The 26,223-nt window shown below is 42.9% G+C and overlaps 1 protein-coding gene across 1 annotated transcript in view; it reads left to right on the plus strand.

Moving 5' to 3' along the window:
• DCDC2 (doublecortin domain containing 2) overlaps positions 1 to 26,223 on the plus strand; it is a 194,284-nt gene that overhangs the window by 56,665 nt on the left and 111,396 nt on the right. The window contains exons 3-6 of the mRNA XM_036352857.1: positions 4,341 to 4,417; positions 4,549 to 4,680; positions 11,028 to 11,174; positions 13,158 to 13,212. Of these exons, the coding sequence (XP_036208750.1) occupies positions 4,341 to 4,417; positions 4,549 to 4,680; positions 11,028 to 11,174; positions 13,158 to 13,212 (411 nt within the window). The remainder of the gene's footprint in view (positions 1 to 4,340; positions 4,418 to 4,548; positions 4,681 to 11,027; positions 11,175 to 13,157; positions 13,213 to 26,223) is intronic.

The following is a 26,223-nucleotide window of genomic DNA, read 5'->3' on the forward strand; positions in this document are numbered from 1 at the left end:
ACCAAGGTCACCTCTCCGAGAAAGGTTGTTTCCCCAGGTAGGAATTTTTCCCTGAAGTCAGGGAGGGGATGAAACTCCTTAACTAAGTGCCAGGCGGGCAGTTAATCACTACAAACAATCATGCTTAAGCTACATAATCTTTACTCCCTGGAATGGAGATAAGAAACGCCCTAACCTTTGTAATAGAAATTGACAGGATTAAAATCAACTGGGATAAATACGGATGTAACAAGACAATAAACAGCAGAGCTTCTCTAGAGATCCAGACCAGAACTTGGCTAGAGATCCTGGCTGGAGATGCTGGCTAGGCTGCTGATCAACTGAACACTGTCTCCGTGTCCATCCTTCTTCGCCGACTCCGTCTACGCCTTTGGGAACCCCTGGACCTGCTGGGGTTGGACCCCGGCAAGAAAGGCCTGTCCTTCACACAGTTAAAAGTTACATGCAGTTAAACATGCTGACCTTATGAGGAAGCAATCTGATTGATGGGAGAGGGATTTGTAGTCACCTAAAGACATTGTAAACCACACCTGGCCATATAACAGCATTCCTTATAAATGGATTTATTGTCTGTGCTATAGTATGAACTTAAATAAATCAAGGGACTCTTGAGATTGATCAATAGACTAAGCTTTCAATAAATTCCATTAAACAAAAAATGCTTATTTATTTAGCAAGTTCTCAATTTTAATAGTTTATTCTACAGACATACTAACATATTTGTGCAAATGAGTATCTCCAAGGAAACATGTCATGGCACTATTTGCAATAGCAAAAGTTTGGAAACAAAGTCTGCAAAGGTTTGGAAACCATTATTAAGGGACAGGTTAATTAAACTATGGAGTGTCCACAGAGTGGGATATACACAGCTGCTATAAAGAATGAAGCAACCCTTCCCCTAAGCTCCATAGTGGTCTCCATGGTACATTGCTACGTGAAAAAGGGAGGTGCAGAAGAAGGGATATAGCAGGATATACTTGTGTTTAAAAATTATATGTTCATAAGATGATATGCTTATGTCTGTGTAGACTGATGTTTGAAGGGACATTGTTGACTCTGGTTGCAACGTGGTGGTGGGGAGCAGGAGTAGGAAGGGCATTTGTTTTTCACCATTTGCCTCATTTTACTATTTGAATTTTGTGTAGGTGCCTGCCTTACCTATTAAACATCTTTTTTTAAACAAGTCACCATCACCATTAATGTTGGTATAGGTGCAAGAGTCTCGGGTTTAAAATGTGAAATTATTTTGATTGAATTGAAATGTTCTGTTCTGTATTGGAGTATCTTTTTTTCTTCCATGTTGTACGTTGAATCCTCAGACCTTATTCATCTTCTAGCTCAGCGGTTCTCAACCTGTGGGTCGCCACCCCTTTGGCAGTCGAACAACCCTTTCTCAGAGGTCGCCTAAGACCATCCTGCATATCAGATATTTACATTATGATTCATAACAGTAGCAACATTACAGTTATGAAGTAGCAACGAAAATAATTTTATGGTTGGGTCACAACCTGAGGAACTGTATTTAAAGGGCCAGAAGGTTGAGAACCACTGTTCTAGCTGAACGTTTGTATCTGGTTACTCTCCCCATTTCCCCACCCTCTCTGGCAACCACTTTTCTACTCTCCTTTTCTATGAGTTTGACTTTTTTTTTTGTTTCCAGATTCTATGTGTAAGTGATATCATGCAATTTTTTTTTCTTTGTCTGGTTTATTTCAGTTAGCATAATGCCCTTAAGGTCCATCCGTGTTGTCACAAGTGGCAGGACTTCCTTATTTCTCAGAGCTGAATAATATTCCACTGTGTATGTGCATGTGTGTGCGTGCGTGTGTGTGTGTGTGTGATATCATATTTTCTTTATCCATTTTTCATGAGCAGACACTTAAATTGTTTCTGTGTCTTGACTATTGTGAATAATGCTACAATGAACATGGGAGTACCGATATCTCTTCAAATGTCCTATGTCCATTACCTTAAATCAATGCTCAGAAGTGGGATTTTTGGATCATTTGGTAGTTCTATTTTTAATTTTTTGAGGAACCTCCGTAGTGTCTGAACCAATTTGCATTTTTACCAACAGTACACAAGGGTTTACTTTTCTCCACATCTTAACCAACACTTGTTATCTCTTGTTAAGGAGCTCACTCCCTATGTTTCATTTCAGGACTTATGGTTTTAGGTCTTATATTTATGTCTTTAATTGGTTTTGAATTGATTTTTGTATACGGTATAATATAGGGGTCCAGTTTCATTCATTTTTATGAGGCTGTTTAGTTTGCATGAAGAGATTGTCCTTTTCATATTGTACATATATTCTTGGCTTCTTTATTGTAAATTAACTGACCATAAATGTGTGGGTTTATTTCCTGGCTCTCTATTTTGTTTCATTGATCCATGTGCCTTAGATCAGTGTATCTTTTAATTAAATTTTAACAAACATTTATTATACAACTAACAGGCATTGCAAGTATTTTTTTAGTCACCAGTGAGAGGCAGGAAAATTCATGCATTTTGTTCCACTCAAAAAAGCATATTTTGAAAAAAGGAGAGAATACTATAAATTATTCAGGGTTAATATTTGATCTTGAAATAGCTAGTAAAGTGTATAACCAATAGTTAGAATTCATATATATGGGCTCACTAACTACTCGGCTCCTTATTATGTGTGATATTTTAGACAAATTAATTAAGCCCTAGTTTGTTCACTTGTAAAATGGGGCAATAGTAATTGTACTTCAGGATAAGGCTTTGATGATTAAATGATATATAACGCATGTAAATTACTTAGCACAGTGCTTTCCATTAAATCTAGTGCAATAAGTGTTAGCTGTTTTTATTAGTTCACTTTGCTTATAAGTTTTCTTTTCAAATTGGGGAGTGGAAGCCCTCAAAAGTGCTGTCATCGACTATACACTATAGTAGCAGTAGCAGTTTGAGACAGAAAGCGAAGGAAGAATGAATAGAGGAAGACCAGTGATTAATGAGCTAGGCCCAGCGAATGGAGAAATTAGGGCATTGTATGCAGAGGGGCATGATGCACAAAGGCACAGAGGTGGATGCATGGCGTGTTTTGGGAATGGAGGGGAGTGTGCTAGTTTGTGTAAAGTGTATTACCAGAGGTCTGCATGGAAGGAATATTGGTAGGAGGCAAGGAAACTGAGCAAGCAATGGTTGGCCATGGGGTTCTTACAGGCAATGCCTAAGAGTTGGGCATTATCTTTCAGTGGTAGAGATGGAAACTGGATAAGAGAAGGTCAGAGATAGGATGTGGGCAGGAGGAAGTGGGAATGTGAAGGAGGAGGAGGATATATAGGGATGGGGTAGTGCTTAATAGGGCCAAAGGGCTAAGGGAGAAATTGAAGATCCCACATGGCGGTGGAGGGGCCTAGATAATTAATGGGACAAATAGAGCCATCGGGGGACAAATTCCAAGTGGGGGTGAGCTTTGTAAAGGGATGAAGATCCTCCTTATGAGACAGGCAGAAAGGTGAGAAGCAGTGAAGGTGCAGAGGCGGTGGGATGGGCAGGATACAGAGCTTGAAAGGCTGTAGGCCTTTCAGCTTCTTTTCTTGAAGTTTGATCTGCTGAGAATGATCAGTTGGAAGGAAATGATCTGCTGAGTATGTGGGGTGGGATTTTAGGGTTTAAGATGAGAGGTCGGGATTTGGATTATCCACCATAGGAAATGTAAGAAGTAATGGACTTGGGAGGAGGATGAGTCTGGCTGATGCAAACGCTTGGTGAGAAGGTCCCAAGGAGCCATGTAGTTCTCGCTAACAGCAGCCTGGATTCTAGAAGCAACAAGGATGGAAAGATGACCAGACCCACCTAGATGCAAAGAGTTCAGAAACAGAGGGCATTGGTTCAAGGGCAGCTGATAAATTGGAAAGAAGGAAATTTGAGAAAAAGTGACAGAGTTAGTTTGAAGAGAATAGAATGAGGTCAAGATGCATGGTGTCTAGATTCAGGGAGTAGGTGAAATGAAGGTGGAAGAGGAGAGGTGACAAGACAGACTGTAGCTGGAGGGGGGCTTCAGGGTTCAGTATTTTATAGGGTTATTTTATTGTTGTTTTCTAGAAAGCACTGTTTTAAAAAGTTGCCCTGAAATTCTTCTAACAGCCCAACAGTGTCTGTATTGGTATAGATCAGGGGCAGAAATTTTTCTTGAGAGCTTTGTTAAGGCCACATAATATTGATAGAGGATGAGCCCAGAGTGTCTTTACAAAGCGAGATGTTAACACAGGCATCACAGGTCTCAGCGAGTTCCCTGGAAACCTGTAGTTTTTCCTCAATAAGAAACAACTAACATAAGCTCAGTGATTTGTATTTCTTTGCCTTTAAAGGTAAAACCAGTAATCCACAGCAGGATCAACGTGTCAGCTCGATTTAGAAAACCACTTCAGGAACCCTGTACTATCTTGTAAGTTGGAGGCCTTTACAGTTCAAGTTGAAATTGGCTGGTGGTTTCCTTCTGGTTTGGGGTTTGCACTATAATTATAGTGGCATTACTCTGTCAAATGGTATGGCTCACTGGCTTTGCTTTTTGTCCAGCTTGATTGCAAATGGAGACCTCATAAGCCCAGCATCTCGCCTCCTCATCCCTAGAAAAGCCTTGAACCAGTGGGATCATGTGCTACAGATGGTCACGGAAAAAATAACTCTGAGGAGTGGGGCTGTTCACAGGTATGTCAAAATCATCTTGCGAGTGGATGGTTTTCAGAACTGTTGAAAATATTCCCAGGAGGTTCTCAAGTCACTTGTCCCAAATTTGAATTTTGGCTCACCAGTTAGGCTCTATATGCCTTAGTTTCTTTATCTGTAAAATGGGTATATAATAATACTTACCTTATAGGATTGTTTTAAGGAATAAGACAAGCCACATATGGAGCTGAAAACAGTTCTTGGCACAAATATTAACTATTTTTTATTCCTTTAATTTAGAGCAGTTAGGCAACATTCATTTTGTTGAGAACTTTTTTTGAATGAGCCAGGTTCTTGACTTTTAGTTAACTGTCTTTTTATTCAAGAGATATTTATGATTCTTTGATGGTCAAACTATTTGCCTAGCATAAAGAATCAGACATCAGGAGCTGTTAGTGGATCTAAGGAAGAGGCAGGTAAGGGAGGATAATTAAGTGGGGTTGTTTAAACTTGAGAAATCAAAAGCATTTTTCTCAAGTTCTGAAATTTAAGTGAAGATTAAAGTCATAACTTTTAAATTGCGAAGCCTATTAAATTATCCCTTGATGTAGGCTCCCTAGTTTAGTTCCCTATAGGTGGGAGGGCTACAAATAATATATACAAGCACAGAACATATTAAGAATATACACAAAGACTTGGAACCTAATCAAGAGTTTTCTGGTTGTTCTTGAGTCCTATCTTTATCCCAAACTCTCTAACATACTCCACTGGTAGAACATACTCCTGCTTTCAAGAAGTTATGCCCTGCCCATTTTCATTTCTATATATCTACCTATAGACACATATGATAAGATAATTATGTCTCTCAGTTTAATGTATGTACATATTTGTATATATATATGTGTATATATATATATCTCCTATATAATAAAAGGCTAATATGCAAATTGACTGAACAGTGGAACGAACGATTGCTATGATGTGCATTGACCACCAGGGGGAAGACACTCAATGCAGGAGCTGCCCCCTGATGGTCAGTGCACTCCCACAGGGGGAGCACTGCTCAACCAGAAGCCGGGCTCACAGCTGGCGAGTGCAGTGGTGGTAGCAGGAGCCTCTCCCGCCTCCACTGCAGTCAGACATCCCCCGAGGGCTCCTGGACTGTGAGAGGGTGCAGGCCAGGCTGAGGGATCCACTCCACCCCAGTGCATGAGTTTTGTGCACCGGGCCTCCCTCTCTCTCTCTCTCTCTCTCTCTCTCTCTCTCTCTCTCTCTCTCTATATATATATATATATATATAGTTTCATAGCCACTTAGATTTTAAATATAGTTAGGAATATATAAATATATATTTACTATCCTATCTAATAATAGAGAAACATGGTAATTAACCGTAACTTCGCTACCCTTCCCATCGGCTAATCAGGGCGATATGCAAATTAACTGCCAACCAAGATGGCAGCCGGCAGCCAGGCAGCTGAAGCGAACATGAGGCTTGGTTGCTCCAGTGACGGAGGAAGCCAAGGTTCCCCACCTGCCCTCTGAGCTCCAGTCTATGCAACAAAGTTGCAATTATAGAAGCTAAACAAGCTCCAGTTACCTGCTTTCAGCCAGCTTCGGCCTCAGAGCTTAGAGCGGCAGTGATGGCAACAATGTTTCAATTATAGACACTAAACAAACCCAGATACCTGCTTCAGCCAGCCGCAGCCTCAGAGCTGGAGCCGGGCCTCAGAGCTGGAGCCAGCTCTCAGCTCCAGTGACAGCTATAGAAGGTAAATAAACCCCAGAATTAAAAAAACAAACAAACAAAAAAAAACAGAAACAGAAAAAAAGGAGATGCTGGGAGCTTCAGTTGCCTGCCAGCCTGAAAACGGCCCTCAGCCCCTCACCCAGAATGGCCAGGCACCCCAGTGGGGACCCCCACCCTTAAGGGGGTGTGACCAGCTGCAAACACCCATCAGCCCCTCATCCAGGCTGGCCAGGCACCCAAGCGGGACCCCCCACCCTGATCCGGGACACCCTTCAGGGCAAAGCAGCCGGCCCCCACCCGGGCACCAGGCCTCTATCCTATATAGTAACAGGGTAATATGCAAACTGACCCTAACAGCAGAAAGACTGGGAATGACTGGCCACTATGACACACACTGACCACCAGGGGGCAGACGCTCAATGCAGGAGCTGCCCTCTGGTGGTCAGTGAGCTCTCACATGGAGGAGCTCTGCTCAGCCACAAGCCAGGCTGACGGCTGCCCAGTACATCAGTGGAGGTGGGAGCCTCTCTCCTCAGCAGTGCTAAGGATATTCGACTGCAGCTTAGTTCTGCTCCCCGCTGGCAAGTGGACATCCCCTGAGGGCTGCCGGGCTGCCAGAGGGATGTCTGATTGCCATCCTGGCCCAATCCCCCGGGGAGCAGGCCTAAGCCAGCAGGTGGTCACCCCCGAGGGGTCCCAGACTGCGAAAGGGCACAGGCTGGGCTGAGGGACTCCCTACCCCCAAGTGCACAAATTTTTGTGCACCAGGCCTCTAGTATAAATATAATTGAAAGCAAAACTTCACCTATGGTAAAAAGTATTTCAAACAGGACAAAAGATATAAATAAAAACCATTTATCTTCCTTCTGGCTCCCCAGTTGCTCTTTCCAGCATTATTCCAGAAATATTCTATGTATACAGAAGCCTATGAATCTTTTATTTTTAAAAAAACACAAATGGTAACTCACATACACAGATGAATAAATATATAAATACATCTTATTTTTTAAGACTATTTTATTGTTAACTGTATTATAGATATTCCCCATTTTACTGTAACAACAAATCTTGGAGATTTTTATTAGCACAAATAGCTCTATCGTATTATATCATATTATTTTTAATGACTACAAAATATTTTATTTTATGAGTGTGCCCTAATCTATTTTAATAGTCTACTCTTGATGGAAACTGAGATCATTTCCAACCTTTCACTATTACATGTTCATGTCTTTGCATATAAATAGAGTTTATCAGCAGAATAAAGTCTAGAAGTGGAATTGTTGTGTCTATTGTTAAATGCATTTTAGATTTTGATAGATACTGCCAACTGTCTTCCAAAGAGTTTGTACTGACTTGCATTCTCACTAAAAGTGCTTGAGGGCCTGTTTTACATATTCTCATCTGTGCTGTGAAATTAATATTTTGTCTTTTCATTCATGTTGGGTAAAAGTATTATTTTATTTTTGTTGATTTTTATTTATTTAATGTACAATAATGACATCTATTGAGCATTTCTTTTGTGCAATGCATTATTCTAAGTGCTTTATGTTAACTTAATTTAGCAATCCTATGAGATAGTGTTGTTATTCTCTTTTCATGAAACAGAAGACACAGAGGGGGTAATTTACTTGCCCAAGATTATGTAGATAGTGGCTAACAGGACTGGATTCAGCCAAGATAGAGGGTTGTATGACTCCAGAGCCTGTGCTCTTCATTGCTAAGTTATAATCTGAATAACTGCCAATATTTATCTTCTATTACATATGAACTATCTGTCATGGCCTTTGCATAGTTGTCTTATTGATTTGTAGGCACTCTTTACACATTTGGGAAATTGGCCCTTTGTCATATGTTTTAAATATATTTACAGTCTGTATTTTTTATACTGTTTATGTTTCTTATTGCATACAGACATATTGAGTTTTGATGCAGTTGAATTTTCAATCTTTTCTTTTGATCATTAAGTTTTATTACTAGTTTAGGTCTTTCTCACTCCAAGATTATAAAAATATTTTTCTGTTTTTGTCTCATACTTTTAAATTTCATTTGAAACTTTGATCCTCCTGGGTTTCATTTTGGGATCAAGAGTGAAGACAGATCTCAATCCTATATAATAAAAGCCTAATATGCTAAGTGTCTGGTCTTGTGGTCAGTTGTTCAACCAATCAATGTGTAAGTAATATGCTAATAATATGCTAAGACCACTCAATAGCATGCTATGATGTGCACTGACCACCAGGGGGCAGACAATGCAGGAGCTGCCCTCTGATGGTCAGTGCGCTCCCACTGGGCGAGCACTGCTCAGCCAGAAGCCTTGAGCTGGGCTCATGGCTGGCGAGCGCAGCAGTGGTGGCGGGAACCTCTCCTGCCTCCGCAGCAGTGCTAAGGATATCCGACTGTTGGACATCCCCCGAGGGCTCCTGGACTGCGAGAGTGACCACCCTCCCGAGTGCACGAATTTTGTGCACTAGGCCTCTAGTTATATATTGATTTTTATTAGATATAATTGCATCTTTTTTTAAAAATATATTTTATTGATTTTTTTACAGAGAGGAAGGGAGAGGGATAGAGAGTTAGAAACATCGATGAGAGAGAAACATCGATCAGCTGCCTCCTGCACACCCCCTCCTGGGGATGTGCCCTCAACCAAGGTACATGCCCTTGACCGGAATCGAACCCAGGACCCTTGAGTCTGCAGACTGATGCTCTATCCACTGAGCCAAACCGGCTAGGGCTATAATTGCATCTTTTGACATATACATAAATATAAACCCACTAAATAAAAAATATAAAGCATAAAAAATATATATATACACAACTGCATGCCCAAGATACACCTATTCATACATATATTGATATGAATAAATTTATACATAGAAATAAAATTTATGAAAGTACAAATACAGGAAAGAAAATATACTTATATGTCCCTGAACATTTGAATACTTAGAGAAAGTCTATTCTTAATATAATGCCAGATATGAGTGAGATTTGGTTGCTGTTGACTTGGGATATGCCCATTTTTCCTTAATGAAACATTAAAAAATTTTATGGTTGGATCCTACACTGCACATCAATACATTTATATATGAAAAGCATTCCATAAAAATTGGCTCAACTTCCTATTTATATTTCTTGTCTTTGTAGCAAAGGAAGAAAGCAGGTCAACAAGAGTCACATAAAGAAAAGCTAAAATCATGGGCTAGGACTTATGCAGGGCCTCTTTCCCACCTGTAGAGGAAACCAGTCATATCTTAGCTATTTCCAGATCCACAGCTATGCTGCCTTTTCATTTCTTTCTATAAAAGTTAATTACGAATTTTGATCTTCCTATTTTGAAGGAAAATGAAAGAAGAATGTCCGGGTCTAAACCAGTACTTCTCAACCAGGGGAAGTTTTCCCCCTCGAGGATATTTGGCAGTGTCTGGAGTCATTTCTGGTGGTCCCAGCTGGGGATGGGCCAGCTACTACCACCGAGGGGGTAGAAGCCAAAGGTGCTGTTATCTACAGTCCACAGGACAGCCTGCCCACCTCTCCAAAAGAGCATAGTCTTGTCCAAACAGCGTTCAGAAACCCTGGTTTAGGTCCAGGCAGGAAAACCAGAACCCTGGGTGAAGTGTTGACTTGTAGGGAGAGGAGTACAATGTTATAAAAGAAAAGGTCTTGATACTAACTCAACACAAACATATTCCAGGATTTTGGTGGCTATTTTCTTTTTACATAACCAGTAAACAAGCAGACAGGTCAATGGACTTTTCATTTCCTTTGCAAATGTTACTAACATTTATTATACAGTATAGGAAGCCTGATAATTTTTGAATGATTTTCTTGAAATCTACCTAGTTGCTCTTGTTTATAACCTTCAAATATCTGCATTGTCTTTTTGTGTAGTTTTCTAGTAGGCCCCCCTTTCCCTCCCCTCCCCCCCGCTCTTTAAAGAAATTCTCTGGATACTTTAAATGGTCTACAAAATTATCACTGTTCTTTGAATAAGTAACATATTAATTGTAGTTTGCAGCAGCAGTTTTACAGTAAAGGGAGGTTCTTGTGAAATCTATTCTGGGAAGATGAGGGAAGGAAGGGGAAAAAAAGAAAGAAGCAGGAATGTTATGTGGTTCTGCATCATTAATACTGGCAATGGGTTCTTTCACCTCCTGCCCTCTCAACCTCTTGTTTTCTGACCCAGTTTTGTGTGTTTAGATGTAATCTTTTGACTGATGGCTGCTCATATACAGAATGCTTTAGGAGGCAAATCATTCTGACAAGTATATTAAGAAAATAAACTTTAAAAGTACTTACCAAATGTAAATAGAACAAACTTCAACAGAAGCTGGGCTTTATTTAAGGCACCGCTCTCTGTACCAGTTAAATCTTCCCCTCTAAAATCTTAATATGGCAGCCACAGGGGATATCATGTTAGATTGTCAGTGCATGTGCAGCTAGTTAGTAACTGTGTCTGCATTATAACGTTGGCATTTAGTTGAATCTAATGGCTTTGAGGCATTTGCAATTCAATAATTGGGATAGTAACAGATGAGCCAAATTAAGAACAGAATGTCTTTATTTACTTTGTAATTTTAAGCAGTTTTTTCAATGCTTGTTAAAATTTTAATTGTTGGCATTCATATTTTGGCAGACTTTATACTTTAGAAGGAAAACTGGTTGAAAGTGGGACAGAGTTGGAGAATGGACAGTTTTATGTGGCTGTTGGCAGAGATAAGTTTAAGAAATTGCCTTACAGTGAATTACTTTTTGACAAGTCAACCATGAGAAGGTCTTACGGGTAAGTTTTCATCCTTATTTACTTCTCATATGTTAGTTATCACTTGAAATAGCATTGAGTCTTTTGCTGACCATTGGTGTATTTTATATAATCTTGTTTATCAGTTAGACTGCAAAGCATATATGATATACATTGACCTTTGTTTTTTTGCCATGATTGGAGATTGAAGTCTATTGCACAATAATTTTTGGAAATCTATGGAAAACTAAATAGTATATTTTTTTTACTATATTTTTATTTTTTTCTATTCATTTATGATTTTATAACAAATATAAAGATTTACTCTTGTGAAGAAGATACAGGGAAATTAGCTTCTTTTAAAAAAATATAAATTTTCATTGATTGCAGAGAAGAAGGGAGAGGAAAAGAGAGAGACATCAATAATGAGAGAGAATCACTGATTGGTTGCCTCCTGCACGCTCCACATTGGGGATTGAGCAGGAGCATGTACATACCCAGGCACGTACCCTGACCAGGAATCAAACCTTGACTTCCTGGTTCATAGGTCGATGCTCAACCACTGAGCCTCAATGGCAGGCCAATTAGCTTCTTTAAAGCATACATTATTAGAAGTTTTAAGAATGTCTTAACTGTTTAGCTGGATCAAGTAATTTTCCAGCTGGTGCATTCAAAACATCTAAAGGTGTTTAAAAAAACCCATAATATTTTATACACCGTTTAATAATAACTGTAAAATATAAAAACAATAAAATTCCACTTGTGCAAAATAAATAGATTAACTGCTTTTGTAGTTAATATATGCAAAATTTTATAGATAACAGTTTTAATTACTCATGATACACTGTGGACCATTTTTCTCTATGCAATGTCATATATTGGTGAAAGATGCCTTATTTCAGCAAAGTAGCTGGACCTCATAGGCATGACTGAGGAGCCCCTGGCTCCTGGCCCATGCTGGGACCCTCCCTTCAGCTTGCTCACGGTGCCCAGGGATCAACCTCTACTGCAATTTATGGATATTCTGTGACCATTTTGCTATTGGAAACAGAACTTTTTGGTGGTTCTCTGCTAGGGTGGGTGATACTTGTAGAGACAGAGCAGAATGTCACCAATATGCTGTCCATTAATTCACAGTTTGTGAAGCCTGATGGAGAGCTCAGTTGAGGGTCTCTAGATAAGTATTAGATGAAACCAAATTTCAGGGATGTTGTTTAATGTATGCAAGAGCACATGGTTTCCCAGCACTTTAGAATTACTCACCAGCGGACTTATTGCTAACCATCCTTACCCATCCATGAAATCAAATCCTTCCACAGCCTGCCAGGCAACCCTGGATTAGCCTGTTGTTAGCGTCAGTGTGTAATTGATGGCAGTGGGAAAACCCTAACTCATGGTGACCTTTCTCAGGCAAATCAGTAAGATGACATTTATCTCTGTATCCTCTTATTTACAGAGTTTCGGTTGAGTTCCAGAATAGGTCTTTTCCTAATAATATAGACATCCATGAGACAACATTCCTATAGTTGAAGAGAGTTTTTATTTTTTGACAAGAGGGACTGGTTTAGAAAGTTCCTGAATATAAATGTCCATGTGCTACCATTCTGAGCTCCTATCAGAGGCAGACAGCATAGGAGTTTAAAGAGAGAGAGAGATAAATTTATTGTTTTAAACTCAATTTGGCAAAGTCATTACTCAGCTTGAGAAATGATCTTTTGAAATTCATATGGAAAATTCAGGGAATTAAATAAAAATGCTGTAAAAGAATATAATGTGGTGCTAAAGGTTTGTGGTATCAATTACAATAGTATGCAGAAAAATAGTAAACATCTTTTGGAATGGAATTTTGAAATTTTATGGTGGTCCTCGTGAAATTGGGAAAGTATGTTTCACTTTTGTGAAACACTGATATCAGTAAACAGTTGACTTCCAGGTTGGGATGACAAATTGGGATGACAATTGTCTTGCATTGTATATTATTTATAAATAACACTCGTATTTCTAAATTGCAATTTGTTTTCGCAGTCAGAAAGCTTCTTCACTGCCTCCTATTGTGGGATCCAGAAAGTGTAAAGGGAGTGTAAGTATCAGATGGTTTACTCATTAATATTCTATATTTCTGTACAATACATTGAGACTGTCCTTTGCATTTCAATTAAATTTGAAGAAATAAAAGCAAGCTGGTATATAAGCAATTGTGTGAAACAACACTAAGACATCAATGTTACAATTAAGGTCTTACACGAGAGCTAACATTTTTAGAATATAAATTTTGAAATAGATATCCTTTTCCTTGTTATAGACCTGATACAATTTATATCACAGTTGAAATCTAGGCAATCTACACTAATAAAAGAGAAACATGGTAATTGGCGTACGACCACTACACTTTTCATTGGCTAATCAGCGAGATATGCAAATTAACTGTCAGCCAAGATGGCGGCCGGCAGCCAGGCAGCTTGAAACTAACATGAGGCTTGCTTGCCTCAGTGACGGAGGATCGTTGGAGGAAACCAAAGTTCCCCGCCTGCGGCTACAGGCCTCTGAGCGGGCAGTTTAAGAAACATTGTAACAAATACCGCCGGACTTCAGCCAGCATATTCACAACATTGTAAGCAAAGGCCAGAAACCTACTTTCAGCCGCGGAGGCCTAAGAGCTGGAGCCAAGCCTCAAGGTAAAGCTGGCCCAGAATAAAAAACAAAAAAAAGAAAAAAAGGAGCGGTTGGGAACTTCAGTCACTCCCAGCCTGAAAACAGCCCTCAGCCCCTCACCCAGACTGGCCAGGCACCCCAGTGGGGACCCCCACCCTGATCCAGGACACCCTTCAGGGCAAACCAGCTGGCCCCACCCATGCACCAGGCCTCTACCCTATATAGTAAAAGGGTAATATACCTCCCGGCACCGGGATCAGCGTGACAGGGGGCAGTGCCCAAACCCCCTGAGCAGCCCTGCTCTGTGCCTGATGGGGGGGAGCTCCCCAACCCCCCCCCCCACGGGCCCTGCTCTGTGTGTGACGGGGTAGAGCCATAACCTCCGCATTGGCCCTGCCCTGAGTGTGAGAGTGGCGGCGCCCCAACCCCCTGATGGGCCCTGCTCTGTGGGTGATAGAGGGCGGTGCCCCAACCCCCTGATGGGCCCTGCTCTGTGTGTGACGGGGGCAGCGCCCCAACCCCCTGATTGGCCCTGCTCTGTGCATGACAGGGAGTGGCGCCGCAACCTCCCCATCGACTCTGCCTTGAGTGTGACAGAGGACGGTGCCCCAACCCCCCAATTGGCCCTACCCTGAGCGTGACTGAGGGTGGCATCGCAACCTCCCGATCCACCCTGCACTGTTCATGACAGGGGGCAGCGCCCCAACTCCCCAATCGGCCCTGCTCTGAGCCCGACCAGGGGCTGCACCTAGGGATTGGGCCTGCCCTCTGCCACCCGGGAGCAGGCCTAAGCCAGCAGGTCGTTATCTCCCGAGGGGTCCCAGACTGCGAGAGGGCACAGGCCAGGCTGAGGGGTCCCCCCTTCCCCCCGAGTGCACAAATTTTTGTGCACCGGGCCTCTAGTAATACATAAAACTAGAAGAAATGCTCGTGTAGGTCACATTAGTGGTCCACCCAGTCCTATTTCCTATCTCTGACAAAGACTAAAAAAGAAGTTTTTGTAAGAAAATGGTGATCCTCACATATAGTTCTTTAAATGATTGAGAATCATTTCAAATATGTATTCCCTATCAGAATCTTTTCCATTCATCATTCATTCGTTAATTCAGCAAAGTTTATTAAATGCCTGTTATGTGGGAACTGTGACACGCAGTAGTAGGTGATTCCTTAACTTCTTTGTATTTTTTGTCTGTAGTTCTCATGGAGATGTGTTTTATGTCATGCCACACTGTTGCTTTGACAGAGTTCTTCTAGCTAAGGCTTCTCTTCCCACCCTTTTGAATGAATTTCCAGACCGGTAGTGGTCAGGACTGATTTGCTATTTCCCCCTCTGAATTAAGGAAGCAAAATGCTTATTATGGTGTTTTGTGAAATAAATGGCTGTTTGGCAAAGATACTGCTTTCTAGTGATGGTTTAGATGTCTCTCCATCCTTTTGTTTATATCATGTGAAATTCTTGAAAAAAAGAAAAATAATTTTGTGTGAAGAAGCAGTGCTGAACTCAGCATAACAAACAGCAGACCTTTATTAGCCACTCATTCACTGGGACTCATACAGCTTATGACAAAGCACTTGCCCCGCAAGAAATGTACAATCTCATTGAAATAGAGAAGATAGCTTGAAAAGGTAACCAACAAGCTAAACACCAAATTTGTGATGGGACTGGTAAACATGAGAGAGACAGAAGGCATCAATGTGCATTGGTCAAAGTACATGGAGAAAGTTGAATTAGAGTTATACCTTTGAGGACTCTTTAAGATTAAGGCAAAGTCAATGAGGGAGGAAGGGCTTCAGATGGAAGGAACAGTGTGAGGAAAGGAGAAGCAATAATACTGGCTGATATTTAGTGAACACTTGAGGGCTCAACACTATGACCGTCTTTACAGGTGTGACTTACTTAATCTTCACCCCATGAGGCAGGTGCTATTATTACTGCATTTAAACATGAGAAAAGGAAGCAGACCATAGGAGTACCACTTCTAAAGGCTTCTGTTGAGCAACTGGTAGGGGAGGGATTGCGACCAGAGGGCCTTCCTGAAGGAATCTTGTGCTTCTGACCTCAGGGAACAATGAGTTGCTCAGGCTGACTGGAACAGAAGGTCTTTCTTCTGTGGTGTGGAGGCTGATGTGCTCAAAATGGTAGGTGATGGCAGTGTTAGATGACTTGGAATATCAGAATGAGGAGTCTAATCTTTATCTTTAAGTAGAGGGCAGTCATGAGGCTTCTGAGAGGTGAACATGTTAATCCAAATCAATTCTAGGAAGGCCAGATCTTTTATGTGCAGAAAGACTTAACATGATGAGAGGCCATAGATGAGAAGTCAGTTATGCTACAATTATAAGCAATGGCCTTGGTATCCTATCTAATAAAAGGGAAACATGGTAATTAGCCGTACATCTGCTACCCTTCCCATTGGCTAATCAGGGCGATATGCAAATTAACTGCCAGCCAAGGTGGCGGCCGGCAGCCAGGCAGCTTGAAGCGAACATGAGGCTTGCTTGCTTCAGTGACAGAGGAAGCTAACGTTCCCCGCCTGCCACTGAAGGCCTCTGAGCTTGCAGTTTGAAACATTGTTACAAATATAGAAGCTAAACAAAACCCCAGAAACCTTTCAGCCAGCCGGGCTTCAGCCAGCAGGACCGCAACATTGTTTCAATTATAGAACAAACGCAGATCGCTGCTTTCAGCCAGCCGGGATCTCAGAGCTGGAGTTGAAACAGTGTTTTGATTATAGAACCCAAAGCTAAAGCTGGCCCAGAATAAAAAAAAAAAGGAAAAAAAGAGCGGTTGGGAGCTTCAGTCACCTGACAGCCTGAAAACAGCCCTCAGCCCCTCACCCAGACTGGCCAGGCACCCAAGCGGGACCCCACCCTGATCCAGGACACCCTTCAGGGCAAACCAGCCGGCCCCCACCCGTGCACCAGACCTCTATCCTATATAGTAAAAGGGTAATATGCCTCCCAGCACCGGGATGAGCAGAGCCGTGAGGCCTCCCAGCACCAAGATGAGTGTGACAGGGGGCAGCGCCCAAACCCCCTGATCGCCCTGCAGCTCTGTGTGTGACAGGGGGCGGGGCTACAACCTACCTATCCGCCCTGCTCTGTGCATGACAGGGGGCAGTGCCCCAACTCCCCAATCAGCCCTGCTCTGAGCCCGGCCAGGGGCTGCACCTAGAGATTGGGCCTGCCCTCTACTACCCAGGAGCAGGCCTAAGCCAACAGGCTGTTATCTCCCTAGGGGCCCCAGACTGCGAGAGGGCACAGGCCAGGCTGAGGGACCCCCCTTCCCCCCGAGTGCACAAATTTTTGTGCACCGGGCCTCTAGTCTATACTAATAAAAGAGTAATATGCTAATTAGACCCGGAGACCTTCCAGACATCCTTCTGGACAAAGCTGGGGGCTTGGCTAGCCTTCAAGCTGACCCCAAACAGCCCTCAGCCCCTCACCCAGGCTGGCCATGCCCCCTAGTGTGAACCCCCACTCCAAGGGGGGTGTGGCCAGCCTGCAAATGGCCATCAGCCCCTTGCTCGGGCCCACCCTGCCCCCAGTGGGGACCCTCAGCCCAATGAGGATGTGGCTGGCCTGCAAACGGCCCTCAGCCCCTCTCCCACGCCAGCCATGTCCCCCAGTAGGGACCCTCACCCTGAAGGGGGTGTGGCCAGCCTGAAAATGGTCTCAGCCCCTCACCCAGGCTGGCCACACCCCCAGTGGGGACCCTTACCCTGATGGGGGCATGGCCAGCCTGAAAATGGCCCTCAGCCCCTTGCCCAGGCTGGCCATGACAGCCAGTGGGGACCCTCACCCCGATGGGGGCGTGGCTGGCCTGAAAACCACTCCAGGCCCCTTGCCCAGGCCAACCCCACCCCCCAAGTGGACCCCCATCCTGATCTAGGACCCCCTTCAGGGCAGACCAGCCAGTCCCCACCTGTGCACCTGGCCTCTATTTTATAGTAATAAAAGGGTAATATGCTAATTAGACTGGGAGACCTTCCAGATGTCCTTACAGACAAAGCCATGGTGGTGGGGCCGAGGCAGAGGTGGTTAGGAGCGATCAGGCCAGCAAGGGAGGGCTGTTGGGGGCAAGCAGGCTGTTGGGGGAAAGCAGTTGGGGGTAATCAGTCCAGCAGGGGCGGGCAGTTAGGGGTGATCAGGCTGCAAGGAGGGGCAGTTGGGGTTGATCAGGCCAGCAGCAGAGTGGTTAGGGGTGATCAGGTAAGCAGGCAGGTGAGCGGTTAGGAGCCAGTGGTCCCAGATTGCAAGAGGGATGTTTGACTGCTGGGTTAGACCTGATCCCTGTGAGACCCCTTGTGGGATCAGGCCTAAACTGGCAGTCAGACATCTCCCGAGGGGTCCCAGATTGGTACCAGATGGGACACCCTTCCATGCATGAATTTTGTGTACCGGGCCACTAGTCCTATATAATAAAAGCCTAATATGCAAATTATCCCCTCAACCGGGAGTTCGGCCAGGGGGCAGGGCCAGCTGGCCAACTGCCAGTGGCTCCTGCCCCCGCTGTCCCTGCCCCAGTCGGCTGCAGCGACAGGCAGCCAGGGAAGGGAGGCCCTGGCTGGCAGCCGGAAGCCGGCAGCCACTAGGGACCCTACCTGTGCATGAATTTTGTGCACTGAGCCTGTAGTGATAAGAGTCTAGACTGGGTAGGTGGTAGAAGTAGCAGGAGGTGATTACTACTTAGGAACAAATGAAAGATTTGCTTGGTGATTGATGGGGTTATTGGAGAGGTTGGAGCCAAAGATAACTGCAAGTTTTTGAGCTTGGTTGCCTGAGAAAATGGTAGTACAATGGCCAAGGAGAAGGCAGTCAGGAAAAATAATGACCTGCTTAAGTTGGAAGTGTGATCATGAAATCTAGTAGATATGTTCAGCAAGCAATTATAAATGATGGAGTCTGAGACCTGATGTGGTCATCAGATGTAGATTTGCAAGTTCATCCACATTATGGTCATAGCTGAAGAACAGACCCCTGTCACTGTAGTGTTCTTTCCTAGCACCCAGCACAGCCTGGCAAGGAGCAGGCCTCACCATGCTGTTCAGTGAGAGGATGGGTGAGTGGCACCTGGAGAGAAAGTGCAGTGAGAACCACAGAGGACCCAGGTTTGAGACAACTAATAAGGGTATAGAGAGAAAGAAGATGGAGAATATTCTAATAGTTGAAAAATACGTTAGCCACTATAAAGCTAAATAAACCCATGAATTTAGGGTTTGGAAATTTTGTCCTCTTGTTCTTCACAACTTTGGGGTGGAATCTCTTCTGTGTGCCAGGCAAATATGAGCTCATTCATTCTCCCATTATAACTGGAAGAGTGATGACTAAACAGAGACTCAGTGTAGTTGAATAAGTGACCCTAGGTCACAGGGAAAGTTGATGTCAGAACCAAGATATGGCTCAACTCTTTGCATTCACAATAAAAATGAACTTTGGAATTACTAGTATGTGCTTACTATTCTGTAATTTGGAATGTCTAAAATATTTATTAAAAATGCGTTTTCTGCTTTAAAATTCATGTGCAAGAGGCACTCACATGCAATTTAGAATCTGTGCTATGAATACTGTGTCATCTAATAATGATTGATTAGGTTTTCCATGTATTTGGGTGGAACTAAGCCCCAGGGAGACAGTGATGAGCAAAGAGACATGGTGCTTTCTCTTAGTTTGTGGACTAATTGGGGAGACAAAGGTTAAATGATTTCACAAATACGCAGATAATAACATGATGAAAATGAAAGAACAGTGCTGAGGAATATGAGAGGCAATGACAGACTATTTCCATCTCATAGAAAGAAAAGACTCAGAATTATATTTCCATGCTCTGACTTAGAAAAATAACATGATAGCAGAGTTTGTTCCTCTTTCCCCAATACTCCCAAGGCAGGCTGCACATTTGTCCATCCACTCATCTGCTCACTCAGTTATCCACTCAACACATTTATTGAGCACTTACTAAGTGCCAGGAACTACTCTAGGTACCAGGCATATAATGGTGAACAGATAGTCAGGTTTCAGACCTGATGGAACTTACATTATCAGATGGTATAGGTGCAATGTGTAAAATAAAATGTGGCAGGGCACCTACAGATGAAAGTTCTCTGAGACAGAGAGTTTAATGATAGAGCTTGTTATACAAAGCTGGGGCAGGGGAGAAAAGAGTCTTTACAGCAAAGAAAAAATTACAAAGGCCCTTGGTAATGAGCTTGGCAAATGAGGAGGGCAGGAAGAAGGCCAATGTGGTCTGAGATTAAATTGGCAGGCAGTGCCTGAACCTGAGTTTGGGTTTTATTCCTTGATAGGATAGCATCTGAGGGTTAGACAAAGAGGGTGATACCATTTGATTTACATTTTGAAAAGACCATTCTGGCCATGGTGTCTACAGAAAGTGAGTTGGGGCAAGAATAGGAGCAGGAGGCTGTGGGACAGCTGGTGCCCAGGCATGTGATGCAGGTGACTTGGACAGGTGGCAGCAGGTGAAATGGGCCTCTATGATAATTCTTCTTTGAATATGTTGTAATGGTCTGTTGTTATTGGTTGATACATTCATCATAGGCATTTATTGAGTACGTATTAGTGCTTGGTGGGTAGGGGGAGGCAGATATTACTGAGAAAAGACTGAACATATGGAGGAGGAAAAAGAGAAAAAAATAAACAATATATTTGGTATTAGTTAGTGAGAAGCTTGATGAAAAATGCATTAAGACACAGGAAGAGCCCAGCTGGTGTGGCTCAGTGGTTGAGTGTGGACCTTGAACCAGGAGGTCATTGTTTGATTCTTGGTCAGGGCACAGGTCTGGTTTGCAGGCTCGATCCCCAATTGGGGACATCAAGGAGGTAGCCGATCAATGATTCGCTCATCATTGATGTTTCTATCTCTGTTTCGCTTCCTCTCTGAAATCAATAAAAATATATTTTTAAAAAAAGACATGGGGATGCCCTGGCCTGTTTGGCTCGGTGGATAGAGCGTTGGCCTGCAGTCTGAAGGGTCCCAGGTTCGATTCCGGTCAAGGGCATGTACCTTGGTTGCGGGCACATCCCCAGTAGGGGGCGTGCCGAAGGCAGCTGATTGATGTTTCTCTCTCATCGACGTTTCTAACTCTCTATCCCTTTCCCTTCCTCTCTGTAAAAAAAAAAAAAAATCAATAAAATATATTAAAAAAAAAAGACATGGGGAGAGAAAGTGCCATAACATCCTGGTGTGTGAAGTGACCCATGTCCCGCGTGGTTCAGGGTTTGGGCTCTGGAGAAGGGGCCGCATGCAAATGAAAGAGATGAGACAAGAAATAATAATTTGGAAATTGGGGGGCCACGCGGGAGCCCATCCCAAGAGGAAGGACTCCGCCTGGGCTCAGGCCTTGCCACCCTTTTATTCAGTGTGGGATACACCCATAGCCCTTAGGCAGGAAATTTCTAGCAACAGACAGACTAGCTTATCAGTAAGGATTTACATGACTATCTGGTGGAGAAGTTGCTTCAGCTACCATTGTCTCCACTGAACAGTGGGTGCATAGCTCTGACCTTTGCCAGGGCTCAAGGATCACCAGCATCCCGGGCTCCTTGTCCACACCTCTCTGCTAGAGAAGACAATAGGCAGCTCCCCACACTGGTGGGTGGGGTAGGCCTCTTTTATGAGGCCGTATTTGAACAGTGAGGAACACCTCACCTGGCACATGGTAGGTTCTCAAAACCTGGCTAGTGGATGTGTGCATGACTGGCAGTGAACCCCACAGAGAGAACATCTCAGGTCAGAATTCCAGAGTCACAAACTCTATTTTTAACAGAAGGATTCATTTACTCCTTTCCTTTAATCAATTGGTTCCCTGGAGCATGCATGTGTTTTTAAGAGCATTAAGGGTGTGGCACTGAATTGGGGGGTTGAGTGAACTGGACTCTGAGAAAGTTGGCTTTAAACTTGGGGATCCACCGCCAAATCAGGGGGAAAGCATCCCTGAACTCATGGTGCACATCAAAGGGGACACAGACCTGGATCTTAGGAATTCATTTTCCACAGAGCTTTCTAGGGATTGCTCTATTGCATAATGAAGGGGAGTGTGGTTAGGGCTTGATAGAACTTTAAAGAGAGAGAGAGAAAGCTGCCACAGTTTGTACAGTTTGCTGGTACATCAGTGACTTGGTCAGCAGAGTTCCACCCTTGTGGTAGGAATGTGAGGAGTGAGGGGTTCTGGGCTCAAGCAGATCCTTTCAAATCAGCCAGGGAATGCCCTGTGCAAAGCAGGACAAGACCAGAAGCCACCCTGATACAGACTCCAAGTGCTGGGGAAGTCACAGAAATGAGCAAATTGGGATGATTTTTATTATATACTAGAGGCCAGGTGCACGAAATTCGGCCTGCACCCTTAGCCCAGCCTGCACCCTCTCGCAATCCGGGACCCCTTGGGGGATGTCCAACTGCCAGCTTAGGCCCAATCCCAGCAGTTGAACATCCCTCTCACAATCTGGGACCGCTGGCTCCTAACTGCTCACCTGCCTGCCTGCCTGATCACCCCTAACCACTTGCCTGCCTGCCTGATCACCCCAACCGCCTCTGCCTCAGCCCCCCTGCCACCACAGCTTCATCCAGAAGGACATCGGGAATGACGTCTGGAAGGTCGTTTGGCTGTCTGGTCTAATTAGCATATTACGCTTTTATTATTATACATTTTTTAATCCTCCTGAGGATATGTTTTATTTTGTTTGTTTTGTGTTTTTTTAAACTATGTTTTTATAGAGAGAAAGGAAGGGAGACAGATAGTGAGATAGAAATATCGATGAGAGAGAAACATCAATTGGCTGCCTTCCACACATCCCCTCCTGGGAATCGAGCCTGTATCCTGGGCATTCCCTGACCAGGAATTGACCCTGCCACCTTTTGGTGTATGGGACAACACTCCTACCAACTAAGCAACTCAGCCAGGGAAATTGTGAATATTTTTAAGTTGTGGCCCTAACCTTGAAAACAAAAGGAAGATTTAAGTGAATTGTCGTAAGTTTTTTATAAAGTTTGAAAAATAAACCCATCAGCAGAAGTCTGTTCTCGAGCTGTGAGGCAACTTCGTGTAGAATCAGAGCGCCCTCTAGTGGGAGAGGTGCAAAATCAGAGAAGTATTTGAAAGTTACAGCCGAAGACTCTTTTTCTTATGACCATATGGTTAATACATCTTGTGATCAATAATTTACAGATTAAGACATTATACTTGTTAAGATTTTGATTTAAAAGACATCCACATGATTATCCACATATCACAAAGTCACTGTGAAGCAAGAAAAGTTCCACATGCTCCTCAAACTCCATTTACCTGGTGGAGAAACTGAGTCCAGTGTGAATGGGAGGGCTTCTCACACTTGCTCTCACCAGACGCTCACGTGAGAGCAGCACCACCTGAGTCCTGTCCAGTTTCTGCTCTTCAAGTCCTCCTCCTGGGTGCGTCCCTGAGACACAGGTGGCGGCTCCAATAGGCAAAACCCTCACAGAATTATTTTAAACTTGATGTTTTATGACAGGTTTTCCTGGGGGCTGGGAATGAGTTTCTAATGAAATAAACCTGAGCTGCTTGGGTTTTGTTGGACATTGCTTTGGGAACTACTTAAAAATCCAAGTTTCAGTAGAGTGAGGGTGATGGAAGGGCTCTTGTAAGGCTTTTTCCCCCAAAAAATATGTTTTTTTGATTTCAGAGAGAGGAAGGGAGAGGGAGAGAGTTAGAAACATCAATGCTGAGAGAGAATCATTGATGGATTGCCTCCTGCACACCCTCCACTGGGGGTGAAGCCCGCAACCCAGACATGTGTCCTGACTGGGTATGGAACCACCTCCTAGTTCATGGGTCAACACTCAACCACTGAGCCACACCAGCCGGGCTCTTGATAGTTTTTTGCTAGTTTGAGCTAGAACTCTGCTATTCCTGTCAGATAAGCTAAGATGTGTGTGAGGCAAAAGGCAGGACAGTGGTTTAAGTATCACTGAGGTCAAGCTTTTGCATAGGACATGCTGTAAAATAGGCTGCTTCTAGATCCCTTCCACTGTGTCACTTCCCACTAGCGTTTTTAAGAGAGCCAGACAGCATAATAGCTGTTTCTAGTGCCTTGGCATCAAGCAGCTCCTGTGTAACGGAAAAATCAGACCTGGGTAATCTTGAGAAATTGAGTTCCTTTATTATCTATAAAGTGATGACAATGATATCTATCTATAAATATTTGTGTTAATGGGTATTTAGCACATAAGAGCTACTCGATAACATTGTTTCATCAACTGGCACAGCTGTGTGAGATGGCAAAACTCCCCTATTCACTCTGCTCCCCAAATAGCAATGACTGTCTATGTGCCCAAGTAATTAGCCACAGGTGGACGTCCCCAAAAGAAGGAAAATTTCCTTCTTCATTCTCCTTCTTCATTCCTTTCTCTCTCTCTCTCTTTCTCTCTCTCTTCTCTCTCCATATATATATCTCTCCATATGTATGTATATAATTTCTTATATATTTTTTATATTAACACTTTAGGTCAATCAACATTTTTAAAAGGATAAGCATTTAAATTATTAACCAGTCTTCTAATTACAAAACAATTTTTCCCTTGTTCTCAGTTTTTGTTCTTACAAAGTGCCTGGTGATTAGTCATTACTCAGTAATGAATGCATGAGCAACAGTGTCCAAAGTCGTGCCCTATATATTTATTGGAATCAACTAGTCTCTCTTGATGATCCACAATCACCCTTCTGAGTGTCACTACCAGAAATGTGGTAAGGCAGAATTTTCAGAACATTCAACAAGAGAATTTTTAAAATTATATAACCCCTAGGCATTCCATTCTAGGATAGGGCTCTGCTTCTCCGTTGTTATACCTGTCTGTGAACAAGACTGTTCCCAGAGAGCTGTAGAACCTGTTGTGCCAAGATCCAAAGTTTCTCATTCACAAGGCTTCGTTTTAGTCCCTGAAAGTTCCACAGCTTCTCTGAATGTTCCCATAGGCTTGCTAGAGGGGTTACTCCTTTCATTCAAGGCTTTTATAGTTTTTAAATCTTGGGATGAATAGATATCGTTGGAAATAGACTGGAATATGAGACCTGGCTGATAGTTTCAGAATATCCTCTATAATCATATTATCTGTTTCATCTGCCAGGCAATTTATGGCCTTTTGAGAGAGAATCATTGAAGAAAAGAAAAGGAATAAAAACACACCACAACTCTGGTAGCAGTTAATTCAATGATTAAATGGAAACTGTATGTTTAAATTGCAGTTTGAATAGGAAATTAAATTATGCAAAAAAGTGTTATAGATTCAGACAAATTTTATACTGTTAATAAATCTATGCATAATTCATTTTCTTGTAGGCTGTGACAAAATAGCATAAATAACTTCATTTATAAGGCTGTGAATTTTGCTGTTCTTAATTGGGTGATGGCTAAAACTATTTAAATACTTTTGAATGACTGAATATATAAATGTTTAAAATGAGCAGTTATAATAGGTTTCCAGGCAGATTTGTTTATTTAATATTGCTATATTTATTTTTAGATACTAGCATAGTACAAATATTGCATAAAGATTGCACCCAATATGTGTGTTTGATAGGATTTTAAGAAAAATATATGATCTCTTTGCTCTTATAGAAAGCACTCTGATGCTCATTGAATGAATACTATGTCAGGCACAGTACCAGTTACTTTATAAACTGGACCACTTCATTCTTATTATAGACCTAAAGGCAGGTACATTAACCCCATTTAACTGATGAGGAGACAGGCCAAACAAGGGAGGAACTAGCCCAAGTTCACATAGGTGATCACTGGCAGAGCAGTGGCTCTGAGCCAGGTATTTTGGATTTCTAAAACTTACATTTTTTTTTTTCTGTTACCTGCAGCTTCACACTCTACACACTCAGGTAAGTTTAGCACCTGAGCATCTGAGAGTCAAGGCTGTCTTGTTAGGAGGGAGTCTCTTGCTGTAGCAGTGGCCACGCAGTAGCTGAGATCAGCACAGCTGCCCCTTGAACACTCACAGTAACCACCACTGTCGTGGCTATTACGTGGCTCCACAGGAGCCATACTTGGGCCAGTGACAGGAGCCGCTGAAACTCAACCCCACCTTTCTGCTGAGGAGCCCACTTTGCAGATGCAAGGTCTTCATTTCCAGAAGTATTCGGGGACTAGAGGGAACCACTGGAGGTGTGATCATCGGTGCTGCCTTTCAGAAATGTGGACGTGTGGTCTTGAACTGCTGGGGTCTATGTTGCACTGGATTTGCAATTCATAGAGACCATGGCAGTCACCAACAGATGAGTGAATATTGGAGATTTCTACAAGCTCAGTGTATGTCTCTTCAAATGACTATCTCTATACATTCACAGTGACAACTAGTTAAGAAGGTATTTCTTTGACTTGATTCTTGGGATCCTCTAGTCTGCTGTTGGAGCTCTGTATATTATTCTTTATTTCAGTC

This window comes from Myotis myotis, unplaced genomic scaffold (genome assembly GCF_014108235.1).
Source record: "Myotis myotis isolate mMyoMyo1 unplaced genomic scaffold, mMyoMyo1.p scaffold_m19_p_2, whole genome shotgun sequence".
NCBI lineage: Eukaryota > Metazoa > Chordata > Mammalia > Chiroptera > Vespertilionidae > Myotis > Myotis myotis.